We start from the raw sequence: 19,543 nt of genomic DNA, 5'->3' as shown, positions 1-19,543 counted from the left end.
TACATCAGGATATTTGCTCTGTGTCTATGTCTGTCATTTGCTAATATTGCTTTTCAGTTCATTCATTTGCCACTGTTTCCTCTCAGACCATTTGGAGCAACTTTGATCAGGAGGTTGTATTGAAATTGGTGGAATACATGCAGTCAATTTTCATAATTCCTCACAAAATAATGATATTGTTATGCAGTATGTTACATTACATAAAAGGTAAGCAGATTTATTTAAAAATCCCATTATAAATAAATATTTACATATATTGATTTAAATTCAGAAAGTTATATAATTAAGTTGTTTAATTATTATTAAAAAAAATATATTTTCTTACATTAATTCTCCCTTTAATTTTCATAGCCCCATGTAATAATACATAAGTATGATATGTTATATATATATATTACCTTTTTATTTTTACCACATCTCTAACATAATTTCCTTACAAATTTAGTAATTTTGTTATATGCCTTATTTTTTGTGACAAGGAAGTGGCATCATGATGGTAAAACAACATTGCAAACATCTGCATTAGCAATAGATTGAATCTTTGTTGTTTTGTTAATTTAGTTTACTTAATTTGAAAACATTCTGTACATTTAATAAGATTACAGAAAGCAATTTTTATATAATCAAAATTTCAAAAAAAGATGCTCAAAAAATAGCACAAGGAACTTCTAAGTTGACACTCTGACGTAAGCTAGTTTTCAGTCCCTCACTGCCCAATGTCTAACTTTAGCTCTTTTTATTTTTAGGTTCCACCCTGTTAAATTTCTTGTCATTTTGTAAATAATTAATAAAGTTGGAATGTTTGAGCTTGACCAGACTGTTTCTGAAAGTCTGTTGAAGTCTTTTAAAGAAATACAGAGAAGTGTTTACAGAGTTCAAAAGGTACTGTGTAATAGAAAAGATTCATATAGTTTCAGTTTTAAAAGTATTGATTATTACTGAGCGATGTGTAACACCTGGTGATGAGTAATAGCCAGGAATCGAGCAGTAGGCCTATGCTTTCCAGGGAAAGACTGGAAACCTTGTGTCTGTAATGTAGGAGAAGCCCAGGGGGAGGATTCGGTGTCCCACCACCTGCTCTGAGCCTGTGGAGCTTCATGCATTATCGATGCATTATGAAGATACTTTGCTTTAGGGAGTAGAGGAAGACACATTGATTTCAGCTTTTTGCGTTTGTGTGTGTTTACTTCAGGGCAGGAGCAATGCTGGGCTCAGGTGTCATCATGCATTATGGGGTTTCTTGCTGCTGAGGAGGGTGGACAGTTTGAAGTGTATGTCCATGTCTGCAAATTCAGTTACTGAAACATTGTCAGTCTCTGCCCTTGACGCGTATCTGCAGTTCACCGCACAACACTGGGGATTTATGAGCTCTCCAGACACAGCTTATGTACTTCACTGAACAAAAACACGGCTTTACCCTTTCAAGAGTTCACAACTGAGAATCTTGTGAAAGCGAATTAAACTGATTATTAAACACTGGAAACTATAAACTTAATGTGTTTATTGGGCTTTTACCATTAGGATTTCTTCATCATCTGTTATTGACAAAAACATCGCAAACGATTGTCAGTATACCCTACAACAATCTCTCAACACTACATAAATTAAAAGAAATTATAAGTATTTTATCATTATAATTGATTATATTTAATAATAATAATATACAAAGTTAATTAAACAAACAAATTAAAAAATAAAGTGAACAATGTTTTTTGTATTAAATATTATTTATTAGTAGTATTTAATATGACTATATTTATTAATATTTTATAAAATTAGCTTTTATTTTTTGTTTTATTTTAAGTTTAAGTAAATTTGTTAGGTTTTTGTTGTTTTCATTAATTTTTTATATTACTAGTTAGGTTTTAGTAATTTTGGTCTTTCGACTTTAACATCACTTATTTCGGTTAGTTGCCAAGTCGACATGTCTAATTTTCATTCAAGATTTAAAGTAATCTAAAGTAAAGATTTTAAGTATTTATATTTTATTTTATTTCAGCTTTATTTCAATTACTAAAAATTATTTGTAATATTTATATAATTTTTCTATATAAAACATTTTTAGTAAGGAAGAAATTTATCTAAAGATACTAAGTGTCTACTACTGTTAATCTATTCTGAGAAATATTACAGCAGTTCAGGGACAGGAATTTAGTTTGATCCCTCGGCCACCTAAAAAAAGCCATGCATAAAATTATTTTCCCTTAAAAGCGCAGAGTAGGAAAAAGACTCGAATGGTCTGCACTCGTCGGTCTTGTCAAAGCTACTTCCTGTTTTACCATATATGGGCTCAGTAGCCATCAGAGAAACCTACTCCTCAGGGTCACACTGTGAATTTAGTGGCATTATGTGACATGTGGAGTCCGTGGTGGCTTTGGCTTGTGTTATTGATAATTTTTAGCATGGGAACTGTCATCATAAATTCTAACTGGGAGGTGTGTTTGATTAATTCTGTGCGAACTGAACTCATTGCCCAGCTGTAAGAAAACATTGGGCAAAAAACTAGCTGATGTGGAGCCAGCAGATAGCTGACCCTGGGAACAGACCACCCATGGGAGTCTCCTCTGCCAAAATATGAAAGTTGGTTGAGCTTGTTTGTGCTGCAGGCTTCAGCAGGGGTGTCTGTGTATGTGTCTGATTTTATTAGAGGTTTGAGGTGTTAGTGATTGTGTATTTGCACAAAGAAAAGCTAAGAATTCCTGTCATTTACACTGAGAATCCTTTTACCGTCTGTGGGTGTGTCTCAATCCCAAGTCCACTTCCCAGATTTTGTTCTGTTGTCAAAATCATTCCAGTGCAGTAAAACATTCCCCATAACTTCCCAGAATGCACCATTCAAACCAGCGATCATTTGCTAAACGCTATGCAGGTGCATCTCAATAAATTAGAATGTCGTGACAAATTATTTTTTTTCTTGTAAGTTATTTCAAAAAGTGAAACTTGCATATATTTTAGATTCATTGCATGTAAAGTAAAACACTTAAACAAAAAATTGTTTTAATTTTGATGATTACAGCTTACAGCTCATGAAAGTCAAAAATCAGTATCTCAAAATATTAGAATATTTACATTTGAGTTTCAATTAATGACCGTCCCTACAGTATAAATTCCGGGTATCTCTTGTTCTTTGAAGCCACAATAATGGAGGAGACTGCTGACTTGGCAATGATCCAGAAGACGAACATTGACGCCCTCCACAAAGAGTGTAAGTCACAGAGGGTCATTACTGAAAGGTGTGGCTGTTTACAGAGTGCTGTATCAAAGCATATTAAACGCAAAGTTGACTGGAAGGAAGAATTTGGGTAGGAAAAGGTGCACAAGCAACAGGGATGACTGCAAGCTTGAGAATACTGTCAAGCAAAGCTGATTCAAACACTTGGGAGAGCTTCACAAGGAGTGGACTGAAGCTGGAGTTAGTGCATCAAGAGTCACCACGCTCAGACGTCTTCAGGAAAAGGGCTACCAAGCCACTTCTGAACCAGAGACAACGTCAGAAGCGTCTTACCTGGGCTGTGGAGAAAAAGAACTGGACTGTTGCTCAGTGGTCCAAAGTCCTCTTTTCAGATGAAAGTAAATTATGCATTTCATTTGGAAATCAAGGTCCCAGAGTCTGGAGGAAGAGTGGAAAGGCGCAGAATCCATGTTGCTTGAAGTCCAGTGTGAAGTTTCCACAGTCAGTCATGATTTGGGCTGCCATGTCATCTACTGGTGTTGGTCCACTGTGCTTTCTGAAGTCCACAGTCAACGCAGCCATCTGCCAGGACATTTTAGAGCACTTCATGCTTCCTTCTGCTGACAAGCTTTATGGAGATGCTGATTTCATTTTCCAGCAGGACTTGGCACCTGCCCACACTGCCAAAGGTACCAAAAGCTGGTTCAATGACCATGGTGTTATTGTGCTTGATTGGCCAGCAAACTCGCCTGACCTGAACCCCATAGAGAATCTATGTGGTATTGTCAAGAGGAAGATGAGAGACACCAGACCCAACAATGCAGATGACCTGAAGGCCGCTATCAAAACAACCTGGGCTTCCATACCACCTGAGGAGTGCCACAAACAGATCACCTCCATGCCACGCCGAATTGAGGCAGTAATTAAAACAAAAGGAGCCCCTACCAAGTATTGAGTACAAATACAGTAAATGAACATACTTTCCAGAAGGCCAACAATTCACTAAATTTTTTTTTTATTATTGGTCTTATGAAGTATTCTAATTTGTTGAGAGAGTCAATAGGTGGGGTTTTGTTAAATGTGAGCCTAAATCATCACAATTAAAACAACCAAAGACTTAAACTACTTCAGTTTGTGTGCATTGAATTTATTTAATACACGAGTTTCACAATTTGAGTTGAATTACTGAAATAAATGAACTTTTCCACGACATTCTAATTTATTGACATGCACCTTGTATTTACGGATAAGTGCCAGGAAAATTTTTGTCATTGAATTAAGCCATTGGCTGAATCAACTGTTAATGGGTGCTTTATTCAATGTCAAGTAAATAAAAGTGGTTCAAGTAAATAACCAACACGATCGTGAAATTAAAATAAATAATTTACAAACATATGTACAAATACAAATACATTTACACTCTTTATCATTCTTTGTTGTTTGTTTTGTTAGCTTTGGTTTTCCTGTCTAACCTCATGTTAGATTAGCCTATACACTTTACAATTTTTTTTTAGCTTAGCTAGACCCCTCACAAACTTTCAAATTAACATTTTAGCTTAGCCTATACCTTATAGTCAGCTTAGCTTATAGTGCTCTTTGCAGATACTGAATTTAGACACTTAGCTGTACCCCCACACTATTGTTCAAATTAGCATTTTAGCTTAGACAATACACTGCACAAATGTTCAATTATTATTTTGATGTGCACATTTTTGTTTGACAGGTTTAACAAAATTCCGGCAGATCGAATTATGTTGCGGTGTTTAAATGTATTCTCATGTAGTTTGATTTTCAAATCACATGAGCCAATATTTTATTCACAATAGAACATAGATAACATAACAATTGTTTAAACTGAGTAATTATACACTTTTATCCACTACATGAGCTCATTTGAAATTTGATGCCTGCTACAGGTCTCAAAAATCTTGGCATGGGGGCAACAAAGGGCTGAAAAAGCAAGAAGTTTTGAAAAGATGCAGCTGGGAGAACATCTAGCAACTAATTAAGTTAATTGACATCAGGTCTGTAACATAAAAGGGATATCTTAGAGAGGCTGAGTCTCTCAGAAGATGGGCAGAGGCTCTCAAATCTGTGAAAGAGTGCGTAAAAAGATTGTGGAATACTTTAAAAACAACGTTCCTCAATGTCAAATTGCAAAGGCTTTGCAAATCTCATCATCTACAGTGCATAACATCATCAAAAGTTTCAGAGAAACTGGAGAAATCTGTGTGTAAGGGACAAGGCCGAAGACCTTTGTTGGATGCCTGTGGTCTTCGGGCCCTCATCGGCATGATTCTGTCATTGACATTACTAAATGGGCCCAGGAATACTTCCAGAAACCACTGTTTGTAAACAGTGCCCAACTGCAGATGCCAACTGAAGCTCTATCATGCAAAAAGGAAGCCATATGTGAACATGGTCCAGAAGCGCCATCGTGTCCTGTGGGCCAAGGCTCATTTAAAATGGACTGTTTCAAAGTGGAAAAGTGTTCTATGGTCAGACGAGTCCAAATTTGACATTTGTTGGAAATCACAGACGCCGTATCCTCCGGGCTGAAGAGGGAGACCTTCCAGCCTGTTATCAGCGTTCAGTTCAAAAGCCAGCATCTCTGATGGTATGGGGGTGCATAAGTGCATACTGTATGGGCAGCTTGCTTGTTTTGGAAGACACAATGAGTGCTGAAAGGTATATAAAGGTTTTAGAGCAACATATGCTCCCCACCAGACGACATGTATTTCAGCAGGAAAATGCATACATACTGCAGCTATTACAACAGCATGTCTGTAGTAGAAGAGTCCGGGTGCTGAATTGGCCTGCCTGCAGTCCAGATCTGTCACTTATAGAGAACATTTGGCGCATCATTAAACAAAAAATACGTCAAAGATGACCACAAACTCTTCAGCAGCTGGAAACCTATATCTGGCAAGAATGTGACCAAATTCAACACCAAAACTCCAGAAACTCATTACCTCGATGCCCAGACGTCTTCAAACTGCTACATCATAGTGAACATGCCCCAGTCCCAACTATTTTGAGACCTGTAGCAGGCATCAAATTTGATATTAGCTCATTTTGTGCATAAAATTGTAAAATTTCTCAGTTTAAACATTTGTTATGTTATCTATGTTCTATTGTGAATAAAATATTGGCTCATGTGATTTAAGAGTCTTTTAGTTTTCATTTTATTCAACAAAAAAAAACATCCCAACATTTCCGGAATTCGGGTTGTATAATGTATACAAATGTTCAAATTAGCATGTTAGCTTAGCCTATACCCTACACAAATGTTCAATTATTATTTTGATGTGCACATTTTTGTTTGACAGGTTTAACAAAATTCCGGCAGATCGAATTATGTTGCGGTGTTTAAATGTCACTATGTATTCTCATGTAGTTTGACTAATTCACAACATGTGCAACTAAAAAACAGAATTAGTCATGTCTTTATGTGACAACGTATAATAATATTGGCTAATACCGATAAGCTCAACATCATATTCACTTTCAGAAAAAAAGGTACAAAAGCTGTCACTTGTGCTGTACCTTTTTAAAAGTTAAACTTTTGAACCTTATTTACCCCTAAAGGGTGCATAATGATACCTTAAAGTTACATATTAGTGCCTAAAGTGTAAATATTAATACCTAAATAGGGAATATTAGTACCTTTTGAAAGGTGCTGCCCTAATAATGTTTTGTACCAAGTTTTTTTTTTATTTTTATGTAGTCAGAACCCCTCAGACTATGCCAGATGCTGTTCTTTTGAAGTGTTTTTGTGTGAATTCCACCACAGAGGCTCAAGAGACTCTTCTGCCACGTAGCTACACATAATTTAAATTTTTCGGGGCACAGCACAAGTTGCTTTCATTTCAAAACCGTTTGAGTGGGCCAAAAGGGGTCAGAGAAGATTACTTTGTGAAGATGAAATGAATGCACATGGGGAAGCTCCTGGAAAAGAGGAAAAAAGTGGTGTGCTGTTTTTGCACTAGTCTCCAGTATGGTGTGGCAGATTTGGTTAAAGCTAGATGGAGTAGTCCAGGGTTGTCAGCTGAATTGGAGACTATGGCAACTGACAGCCAGGAGCTGAGCTCTCCGGAGGCCCGCTGGCCTATTTGCACATAATACAAGGACTTGTAATGGTGCGAGTGTGTCTTCATGTGTTTGTTTTCATGCTGATGCCGTTTGTAATTCATCAAGGTTAATTGCATCAATGAACGTCTCCTGTCTGTGGTGTTTGAATGTGACTCATGTAATTGATTGTACATAATTTAAATTTTGCTGGGTCTTATGACTCAGCGGCATACACATGCTCATCTATTACGGGTTAGTCTTGTTGAAATGTAATGAGGAATGCAAATCGGTCTTTAATTTTTGGGTTTACATTGCCAATGTAGAATGAACTGAAAGTGTGTACACTACTGTTTGAATCAGCAAGGGCATATGAATTGATCAAAAATGGCAAATACATTTATAATGTTACAATAGATTACTATTTAAAATTCTATTCATCAATCTCAAATTCTATTCTAGTCATCATGGTTTCCACAAAAATATTGGTAACACTTTAGTATAGGGACCAATTCTCATTATTATCTAGTTGCTTATTAGTATGCCTATCCTATTAACATATTTGCTGTTTATTAGTATTATAAAGCAGATATTCTACATCCCAAATCCTACCCAATATCTAAAATTAACAACTACCTTACTAACTATTAATAAGCAGCAAATTAGGAGTTTACTGAGGCAAAAGTTGTAGTTAATGGTTTGTTAATAGTAAGTATTAGATCTTAAAATAAAGTGTGACCAAAATATTCAGGAGCACAACTGTTTTAAACATTGATAATAATTTTCTTGAGCACCAAATCAGCATATTGGACTGGTTTCTGAAGGATCATGTAAAGTCTGGAGTAAAAAGACTGGCATTATCAAAAATTATGAACTCTGAATTAGACAAATAGTAACCCATTATCTTAAAACCATTCTACTTATAATTGTGAGGTTATAGTCACAAGGTTTGCTCTATTTTCCAGGTGTCCTGAAGCTATACGAAAGCTTTGTGTGAGGAGTAGACAGATATTTCAGTGAAAAAAAACCCAGCTTATTCACATATTGTTATTTCTGCTGCATCTCTTAAATCAAATTATGCTCAAATCAAGTTTATACCTCAGGCTGGACATCAGTATCATAATCCAACATGAAACAAATATCATTGGTTTGTGTAACTAATCATAATGTCCTCAAACTTGCTTATACAGTATTTGATTTGAGAGCCGCAGAAGAGGTGAAGGTTATTGGAACAAATGAACAAGCACTTATTAAAACATGTTACTTGCTCCTCACATGCTGTTCTTGTTATTAATCTCATAAAATCTACCAAGAAAAATGAAACCAGATAACCCAGGATTATGTTAATCAAGTGCGAAAAGTCCAAATGTGTGTCTTGCATGATATCAGCTTTGGCAAAATGGGCCAAAGTCATCTTGTCTTAACCCTCCTATTCTTATTTTGTTCACATCAGGGTCATTTACATTAAATGTGTTTATCTTTCATAAACCCATTTCATAATAATATATCCCCCGGCGAATACCGCTGGCCTCTTCTAACCCAGTCACTTCTGATCGTAGTGAGAAGGGAGTGAATCATGAAAGATTATGCCTCTCCAAATCCCTATAACTAATGCCAGTGTCTGTCTTCATCCCTTGCATCCGTGCGAGACAGAGAGGAATTCCAGCCCGTTGATTGACAGCGAGGCGGTATCTTCAAGATGCTCCACATGCCGGCCGCTTCGTTCTCCGTTTCCTGCCATTTTCTTAATGGACACTTAACTCATCTAGCGCTGGTCCTAATAGTTTCTCATTCTATCATCTCATCAGCCCCCTCAGAGGCACTCCGGTCGATGGAAACACAAATGGCAGTTTTAATAAGCCCCTATGTTTATCCCGCTGGCAGCGGGGTTGCTGTTTAATGCGTTCCTCCGTCGCTTGTGCCGTTAGAGGTGCAAAGCTCATTAGATCTTGATATTAAACACCGCTGTGGTCCTTCCGCTGTGATTCTGTGAAAACTCTAAGCTCTTTGTGGTGTTCATTACGGACAGGAAGATGCCCTTTCCTTCTTTATTCCTCCTTCGCTTCATGTTGGACTTGCAAATCTGGTGACCAGCATGACGTGCGTGCGTGCGTGCAAGTCTTTGCCTCTAATCAATGCTTCTCTTTCCACCTGCACACTCGAGGCATATTTTACCCGATCCCTGAGGGGAGAGATCGGCAAGGGGACAGAAATATCACGACCCCTTTGAAGGTGGATGGGATTGGTGTCGAGAAGGCGCTGGCAGACTGCCCACGCACTGTTCTGTTTATTTCTGTGGTTTTCTATCAAGCTGTCAATCAAAGCTTGACCCCTGACCCCACCTGTGTGCTGTGAGGAAGCTCATTCCCTGCCTCTTAGTCTCACACATCTGATGCATTCCATTGGGAATTTCCTGTTCACATTTTAAATGACAGCCATACAAAAAGTATCTTGTCTGTTGATTCAGTGAATAAATCGGCATGTTACTAAAGTTTGATTCCTTTTAGGTTGGTACACAATTTTGGCTTGTATGTAATAATATTTATTTATTAATGTACATATATAAATTAAACTACTATTTTAAAATTAATTATATGTATATTATTAATATTAAAATATATGTATATTATGCAGTTGTATTGTGATTCTATAACCAATAGTGAATTCTATGCATGTTACTAGTTTGATTGTATATATATTGTATGTGTGTGTGTATATATGTGTGTATATATATATATATATATATATATATATGTGTGTATATATATATATATGTGTGTGTGTATATATATATATATATATATATATATATATATATATATATGTGTGTGTATATATATATATATATGTGTGTGTGTATATATATATATATATGTGTGTGTGTATATATATATATATATATATATATATATATATATATATATATATATATATATATATATATATATATATATATATACAGTCCCCTCCATAAGTATTGGAACAGTGAAGACAAAATTGCTCTGTTGGCTGTGGAGTCAAGACATTTGCAAATATGATTAAAAGATGAATATGAGACAAAACTACAGAATGTCATATTTTATTATTAGCCATTTCAACATATATATGTTTTCCCAAATAAAAAGAACAGCACTTTTAGAGTTCATCCCACTCATTGATTTGAGCATAAGTATTGGGACAGTTGAACATAAGGCAGATATAAAAGATTAAAAGCTATTATTTAGTTGCAGATCCCTTGCACACAATCACAGCAGTGAGTCTGTGACCCATAGACATCACCAGACTCTTGGTCTCATCCTTTGAAATGCTTTTCCCAGCCTTTAATGCAGCCAATTCCAATTGTTGCTTGTTTTGGGGAGTTTCTGCCTTTACTCTCCTCTTCAGCTGGTGAAATTCATGTTAAATCTGATTTAAATCTGGAGATTGACTTGGGCAATCTAAGACTTTCCATTTCTTTGCCCTTATAAATTCCTTGACTGAACTGGCAGGGTGTTTTGGGTCATTGTCCTGATGCAATATGAAGCACTTCCCAATGAATCTGGTGGCATTTTCTTGAATATTGGTAGGTAAGATGGTAAGAAGGCAACGTTTCCAATACTTATGCTCACATCAGATAGAGGGATGAAACTCTAAAAGTGCTGAAGTTCTTCGCTGGTAAAACATCTGTGTTGAAACAGCTAATAATAAAACTTGACATTCTGTAGTTTTGTCTCATATTCATCTTTTAATCATATTTGTAAATGTCTTGACTCCACAGCCAACAGAGCAATTTTGTCTTTACTGTTCCAATACTTTTGGAGGGCACTATATATATATATATATATATATTAGTATATATTTTTAATAACATATTTTTAAATATTATAGTAATATATTCATGCAGTAGTGATTATGCTATCTATACTATAACTATAATAAAATTTGTAATATTAAATACATATTATTTACTACACACACACACACACACACACACACACACACACACATATATATATATATATATATATATATATATATATATATATATATATATATACATACACATACAAACATTTATAAGTAAATAAATATGGAAATAATGTTAATTTAATATTCATTATATTTTAAGTAGATTGTATTATAGTAGTATTGGGAAAACCAGTAGTAAATTTTATGCATGTTAGCGTGTTACTAGAGTTTAATTCATTTCATTTATTTTGACTGTTATGCAAACAATATTATAGGCAATATATATATAAGTTTGCATAAACACAGATACTCTTTGTTGTAAATTTTGCAAGCGTGCCAGTGCCTACAACTACATGTCAGAGGTTACACTGCTGTTCTGTAAATCCGCGCCTTTTTGTTGCGCCTGTACTATAAGACGTGTCTTTTAAAACTGTGACAGGATGTGGCATGTTCACTGAGTCAGAAGAAAACGCCACAGGCCCCCCATTGCACAGTGGGTTATAAAGCAGCAGAGCCCATCTCTGTGTGAGCACAGCCTGAATAATAAAAACAAAAAGCATTTTGTTCTGTTCTGTGGCACTGAGACTCGACAGGATTAGCTTTCATTATGAAGTCATCACTGGATGTGACAGAAAGACATCATGGGGCACAGCATGCGACGTGGTCATGAACAGATGAATTGAGTCTTATACATCACCGCTGTCTTCTTGTGCTGTAGCAAATGTGCTTATAAAGTGATTTGATTTTGAATTTCATCCTTTTTCTACACAAAAAGGCATTTAGTAGACATATCTGAGTGAAACATATTTTCGACAGAAAATAATATAGGGATGGACTTGCTACACCGGTCTGATTGCAAAAAGTGTAACATGGATGCTGTGACACCATTGGCTGATATTATTTTAGCCATCCTGAATGGCTTGTTACATTATAGCAGAAAAAAATATTTCAGTTAGAATATATTTAAGGTTTAATATAGAATTATTAATGTTTTACTGTGGCCAGTACTTCGCAAAACATGGACATTTTTTATTATAATAAAATGTAAATATAATTTTATATATTTTATGATATACACATATATAGAGAGATAGATATGTTAATTTTATTAAGATAAATATATTTAATGTACATTTCTAAATATTATATATTAATATATTAGACTAGAGTATTGTTCCATTGCTTTTAAAAAGAATTGGTGGATTTTATGTTTTTTAGACTGTGATAAATAGAGCAATTTTGGGCTATGTTCTCAGTCGTCATGCCTGGTTGGAGCAGGAGCAGCCTGCCCTCAGCAGAGGGTCAATGATGTCATCCCATGTGGCTCTGTATGGTTGTGGGAACATCGTTTCCCTCCATCATCAGATGAAAGAAGCTTAAAATAGCCAGTTTACTGCCCCGGGCAAACCAACATTACAGCCACGTGAACCTCTGTGTGGAACCTTCAAGTGCAAGATTGAGGAACAGCACTGTGTCTTCACTGTTTTTGCCAGCAGTAGCGCAAGTGGATTGAGGACAACCAGAGACCTTCATAGCCAGAATACATATTTATTATACATACATATTTATTTATTTTTAGGCAGAGAAAATACTGTTCAGAGAAAAGGAAACAAAAAACCCCCACCAAAAATAAACTCTTTTCGTACAGTTGGCCCTCATACAGCGTAGAAAGAAAGAGAAGAACATAAAATCAGCAAATATATGGATGTCCTTCACTGAAAAATCATCCATAATGTTAAAAGGCCAGATGATTAGGGTAATTGAACATTGTGCCAACAATTTAATTATCCGCACCGTTTAGGGTGAGTTTGTGTGGGACATAGATGCCCTTTAGGTCATCAGCTGGCATTTTAGTGGGAGATTTTGGCTGTAGTAAGACAGTCATAGTTGTGCTTCATGAGCAAACAAATAGAACAATAAGCAAAGTGTGGGCGGTGGAGAAAATGTCTCTGGATATAAGGACAGACTGAGCAACAACAGAACAGGGTTTCTAGAAACTGGGCTCTAGATGAAGAGAATTCAACCGTTCTAAAAGAAAACACTTGCAAGTGGCAATCATTGCATTTAGTCAGTCCTACACACCAAAAACAGATAAATACAAGGGGGAAGTCTATAAAATCATGCAGATTAGGTGTTTTGGTTGGTTTGGAGGTCATTGAGTCATTCTTCTTATCATCTAAGGGCAGAGTTGGCTTTCTAAAGGGAAATGAGGTTTGAAAACACAGTCTTTGTTAGTAAAAGGCAGTTTCGGATGAGAGATTTCTAGTTAAATTTTAGTTTTTTGCGAAAGAAACTTTCAGATTTTTTTTTTTTTTTAGACATTTAAAAGTATAAAATCAGGTTTGGTGATTGTTTAGGAGACTCTCTGTTACATTAATGTATAAGAATATAATTTACTTCGATTGTAATTAAAATCACCAGTTAGAGAATATTACTCATCAATCTTCAGACAGTTCTATTTCTTAAGGATTAGCTGTGCACCTCATTTTTCATTTCGATGAAGGCAATTTTAAAATGTCAGAACACAATCTTCCTCCTCCTGAGCTTTATTACATTTAATCAAAACTAATTCAGCACAGCAAATAATAATATAAACTCATAGTTGGCAAATTTCTGTAATAGCACAGAAACAAACAAAAAAGGAAAGAAGGAAAGATGAGAGAGGAGAGGCCTGTCTATGTTGATCTGGCACAAGGGAACACTACAGTCCAGATGCAGGCATCCTTCTGGCGACTTCCTCTCTGACTACATGGGTACGGTCATAGCGGCTGTTGGGCACATAGGTCCGAGGTCACATGTTTTTGTTGTTGTCATGGTGATGACACTGGCTGCAAGCAGGTGGATCCAGGAAGGGAAGCTCCTGCTCTGTGCTGTGGAGCCGGAGCACTCTGGAGTTCAGATCCACACAGCACTGCAACAGAGAGCGGATCACTGCATCACATCCAGTGTATTATATGAGTTATTATATCTATTTGTCTGTCTGTTGATCTGTCTATCTATCTGTCTGTCTGTCCGTTCGTCCGTCTATCTGTTGCTTGTCCGTCCGTCCATCTGTTGCTCTATTTATCTGTCCGTCCGTCCATTGCTCGCTCTATCTATCTATCTATCTATCTATCTATCTATCTATCTATCTATCTATCTATCTATCTATCTATCTGTCTGTCTGTCTGTCTGTCTGTCTGTCTGTCTGTCTGTCTGTCTGTCTGTCTGTCTGTCTGTCTGTCTGTTGTTCTATATCTGTCTGTCTGTCTGTCTGTCTGTCTGTTGTTCTATATCTGTCTGTCTGTCTGTCTGTCTGTCTGTTGTTCTATATCTGTCTGTCTGTCTGTCTGTCTGTTGTTCTATATCTGTCTGTCTGTCTGTCTGTATATATCTATCGTTCTATCTGTTGTTCTGTCTATGGTGTTATCGTTTGATTGTTCTGTTGTTCTCTTAATAATACTGTCTATCATTCAATCTGTCATTCTGTCTATCTGTCTGTATCTGCCCTAGCAACCACTTAGAAATACCCTAACAACCAACAGCTTAGTAACTGCCAATCACCCAGTTAGAACACCCACGCAACTGCCTAGCAACCTTGGGAATCTCTCTCTGCATAAATTTCGAGCTATAATCTTTCAAGCTTTCAAAACTATTGTAAACTTGTAAACATCAAAGTTTGACTTGATGAACTTTACGTTTTAAGATTTTTGATAAGAATGCGCAAGGACGTTTCAAGACACCGTAACTACGGCAACACTGGAACTGAGAACAGTGGCTTTGTAAATTCAATTTTGATTTATTTGATAACATTTTTCACAGTCTCTCTTCTCTGAATCTGATCACAGTTGAACCAAACCTGCTTATCACAGAACAGATCATAGTCTAAGGACCTGATTTCAGTCACAGCTTAGTTCTGACAAAGTGTAATTACTGTTTTGTGCCTTTGTAGAACAAAATGTTTAGTGGACATGTTTTGTTGTTGTTGGTTTTGCCTCTGTAACAGTCTGAGGAGCATTTACTGTATATATTACAGGTAAACAGAGTGCCTGAAACATATTATTCTTCTGTTTATTATCTCTACATAGGCCTGCACTAGTTTCATGGATCTTTGCATGATCTTCTGACAAGAATGGTAATTTGCATATCATTGTACAGATAATATCCTCGCACTTTCATTCTCTCTCTCATACCCTCACTCTATCATACTTTTAAAAGGATTTTCTCTTCTTTTAATAGCATTTAGCTTCCTCCTCATAACTCATGTAAACCTCAAAGGGGAATTTTTCCCTCTGGCATTTAAAAAAAAATCATCTTAAACCACATTCAGAGCTGATTCAATATTTAGATATATGCTCAAAAAAGAACTCCCCCATCATGTACAAACCCACTTAGTGTCAGAAACCATCTAACATGGCCTCAGAACTTCTTTGCTGCTTATTTCATAATTGGATTTACTTCGTTATGTCTAGAATGGCTTCAGCTTTGATTTACTGATAAAATTGATACTCTGAATGCACTTCAAGTCACTTTTGATAATGATCACAATCATATAAGTCACTGTTGAACAAATCAGTCATTTTGCTAATTGATGTAAATAAATGTAAATATATTTGAAACTGGCAATAAAAGTATGATTATAAATTAGAAAATTAAACCATGAATATAAAAATGTAATTTGCATTTATTAAGTCTTAATTTATATGTATATGTATGTGATCTAGATCAAAGGTTTTCAATTGTAAGTTGCTTTGGATAAAAGCGTCTGCCAAATGACTAAATGTAAATGTTTTCAGACTGGGGGCAAAGGAAGAAGTTGAAAATAAGTATTAAATATATTTTAAAAAACTTAATATTTATTATTGTCAATTATTATTCATTAATAATAACAAAACATGTTTAAAATTTACAAAATTTGACATTTTTATTCCGCTTTGAAAGACTTTGAAAGTCATAGTTTATGCCACTCTCAGCCAATATGAGAGGGTGAATATTTCACACATATTTATAATATGTGTATTTATATTTTAATGTATATATACACTATAAAAAATGCTGGGTTAAATAAAACCCAGTGCTGGGTAAATATTGGACAGAACACATGCTGTTGTTTTCAACCAACAGTTGGGTTAAATGTTTAACCTAACCTTCTGGGCAGTAACCCAATCGCTGGGTTTGTCCATATTTTACCCAGCGCTGGATTGTATTTAACCCAGCATCTTAGAGTGTACTGTAAAATTTTAATGTACATTTTACAGTATAAAATGGATCTTATTCATGACAATATACTCAAGGGAACCATCATATTTAAGATTCAGTGGCATTAAAAAGTAAAAAAAAACAAAACTGATCTATATGACCAACACATTTGAAGCAAGTGGTATTCAAAATGACTTTTATCCATGTATTTTAAGCTCAAACTGAAAATGCTAAACTTTCAAAAAGACTAGAAACCATGCATTACAAGACTCTGAAGTTAAATAAATACAGGGCTTACTTTTAGTTCCAGCAGAGTCTGTAGACCCAAACACACCTCAAATGTGGCGTCCTCTGTGAACAGACAAGAGATGAGACTCAAAATGTGGCAGACAAAGAGAGAATATGAATCCCCTTTAGGCATAATTTAATCTTTCTTATCTAATTAGTAGAGCACATGAGGAGGCTTGATTAAAAAACTGCCATCATTAGTAGCTTTATAATATATCTGTATGCAACGCTTGCAGGAAACATGGGCGGCACTGTGCCCAAGTCATGTACTCGTCTGTTATGTAATTCCTCTGTGTTGCCCACATCTCTTTGTCCGAGCATTCAGACTGCTGTCTGTATTGGAAAAGGTCAGTGGCTCAGTCTGAAAGCTGAATGCAAATACAAGCTGAAGAAATGTATATGAATATCTCGTTTTGCACCCTCATAAGACTTTTGAACTTCTATTTAGACGTGAATGGTTGAAACCGATTCTGTGAGTACCAAACTCTTAGGAGAATGTCTTGGATGTCTCTCAGCTAATCTATGAAACATGGTGGAATCATTCTATGTGTATATTGTTTTGAACAGTTTTTTAAAAGCAATGGGCAGTGCATTTTCAGAAGTGACTGGAGAAACTTTGAAGTCTGACCTATGACCTGGGCAGTGCATTGCACTCTTTCTCTGCCCAGCTGCAGGTGCAGGGACTTCACTGTCTCCACTGTCGAATCACTAAGCGGCAGCTTGTCATGAGGTTTGTCTTCTAGGTTGGTTTTCAATCTGCAGAAAATGCAAGTGCTTAAGATGAGCATTAATTTGAAATAGAAATCTTTTGTAACATTACAATATTAATAATAATAATAAATGTTTCTTGAGGACCAAATGAGCACATTAGAATGATTTCTGAAGGATCATGTGACACTGAAGACTGGAGTAATGGATGCTGAAATTTCACTTTTACAATATATTCAAAATATAAAAGAGTTATTTCATATCGTAAAAATATGTCCCAATATTAGTCTTTCCTGCTTTTTTCATCAAATAAATGCACCCATGGTGAGCATAAGAGACTTTTTAATTAAATAAAAATCAAGTCCATACATTTTTTTCTTAGTTTGTTCAGTTGATTTCAGTAATTATGGATAAAAAATATTTACAGATAACCATACGCTCAGTTTCACTAAAACAAATTGGATAATGATCGGTGGGGTTTCACTGCAAAACAAAAATAACCATTTCTGAGCAAATTCAGTCATTTTGGGCTTCAGAATTTTGAAAATAGGCCGATAAAATCCTGATGAAACTGTTTATCGTGTGTGTGTGTGTGTGTGTGTAGAATCCACTTACCCAAGTCGTCTGCAACATGTTTTAGAGATGTGGTTGTATTGGCACCCTGTGTTAATGGATAACACCACCTCTGCATCTCCACACTGCAAAATAAACATTTGGTCTTTACTCAGATGAATTCCCTGATAAAATATTTTTCCCCTTATGATGCTTTTTCCGCACCTTTCATGTGACAGGAACTTTAAATAGCAGACCAGAGACCACATTATCAGGCAGAGTCTAACATCATAGCACAGATGCCAAGTTGAGACACTACGGTATGTTGAAGCACATATATAAGCTTTTGGTCTTTTAAATAGATAGTGCGAGGTTTTGTTTTTGCATTGTCTGACAGTATCAGGATTGATAGTTTAATACCGTCTGAGGATAATAGTTCTGGTTAATAATGGGCCATCGCTGTCAAAGGTACTCCTGACGTTTCGCTTCAGCGAGTCGTTTTATTCTCAGTCTGTCCTTTCACCTGAAATTCCATCAGTGCTTGCAGAATTCAGAGCTAGTCACATGAACAATGACCCTGTGCTTTTGCAGCATTTGCTCTTTGGAAGCTCTGAGTGCCTGTTCATGCTGCTTGCTTGACATTTATGTGTAAATAATTTGTTCGGTATTAGTAGAATCAGTGGATTGTTTTTTAACTCAACAGCCATCAGCTTGTCTTCTGATGGATCCTGTCACATGTTTTGGGTCATACCACATTAGCATTTGTGTAAACTGGGTATGCATTACTCAGTAACGCGTCACTGTAATCTAATTACTTTTCCTGATAACGCAGTAAAGTAATGAGTTACATTTTAAATTTGTCATTTGATTGCAGTTACTTATATCAATAAAATTATGTTACTTAAGTTACAAATGCAGTGTAAAAAAATGAAGTAAAAATCATGTTTTGCGCGTCAGTATGCCCTTTAATAAATCACCGGAGAATGCGAGCTAAAATGAGTCCTTCAACATTTAGATGCAATGAAAGGTTGCCTATCATATTTCAAAATGTTGCATTCGACATATTTTAGTCTGGCATTATAGTTTGGGAAAAGTTCAACAAGTGAATGTGTACAAGTTTATTTCACAGTAGCACTAATAAAGTAAAAATAAATGACTCATCAGAATGAGATCAACCGCTGGATTAAGCAACGTCAGCATCACAATTCAGGACTTATTCCTCACAGCGCATCTTCTTCTAAAAACGAAAAGCTGAAATGAACTTGAATCTTTCTACAGAGGTGACGTGATCGTTTACATGTTCGCGCGTCTCAAGCTTTCGCGTGGATGATTGTCTTATAGCGCACAATGTGCATGGGCATGATCACTAGTGTTGGGGAGTGACTAGTTACATGTAACGGAATTACGTAATTTAATTACAACATAAAAGTAATTGTAATTAGTTACTAAGAAAAATGTGTAATTAAATGACAGTTACTTATGAAAATGTTAAAGATTACAAAGGGGGTTACATCTGATTTTTTTCACACACACTCCCACATAGAGATGTAATTGATTTCTGCAGTGACTGCTCTAAAATATGAAACACCAATGTTTCAGAAGTTTATACTGTAACATGCTTATCCGATA

The 19,543-nt window shown here is 35.8% G+C and overlaps 1 protein-coding gene across 1 annotated transcript in view; it reads right to left on the bottom strand.

Moving 5' to 3' along the window:
• Positions 1–12,721: 12,721 nt before the first annotated feature.
• Positions 12,722–19,543, bottom strand: part of LOC306861724 (nuclear receptor-interacting protein 3-like) — a 28,981-nt gene continuing 22,159 nt past the window's right edge. The window contains exons 3-6 of the mRNA XM_079404146.1: positions 17,978–18,060; positions 17,283–17,410; positions 16,665–16,717; positions 12,722–14,099 (exon numbers count right to left, since the gene is read on the bottom strand). Of these exons, the coding sequence (XP_079260272.1) occupies positions 13,980–14,099; positions 16,665–16,717; positions 17,283–17,410; positions 17,978–18,060 (384 nt within the window). The 3' untranslated portion in view covers positions 12,722–13,979. The remainder of the gene's footprint in view (positions 14,100–16,664; positions 16,718–17,282; positions 17,411–17,977; positions 18,061–19,543) is intronic.

The sequence above is a fragment of the Barbus barbus genome (genome assembly GCF_936440315.1).
Source record: "Barbus barbus genome assembly, chromosome: 42".
In the NCBI taxonomy this organism is placed as follows: Eukaryota; Metazoa; Chordata; class Actinopteri; order Cypriniformes; family Cyprinidae; genus Barbus; species Barbus barbus.
The sequence above is the reverse complement of the archived record's forward strand: the minus strand, read 5'-3'. Positions and strand labels throughout refer to the sequence as shown.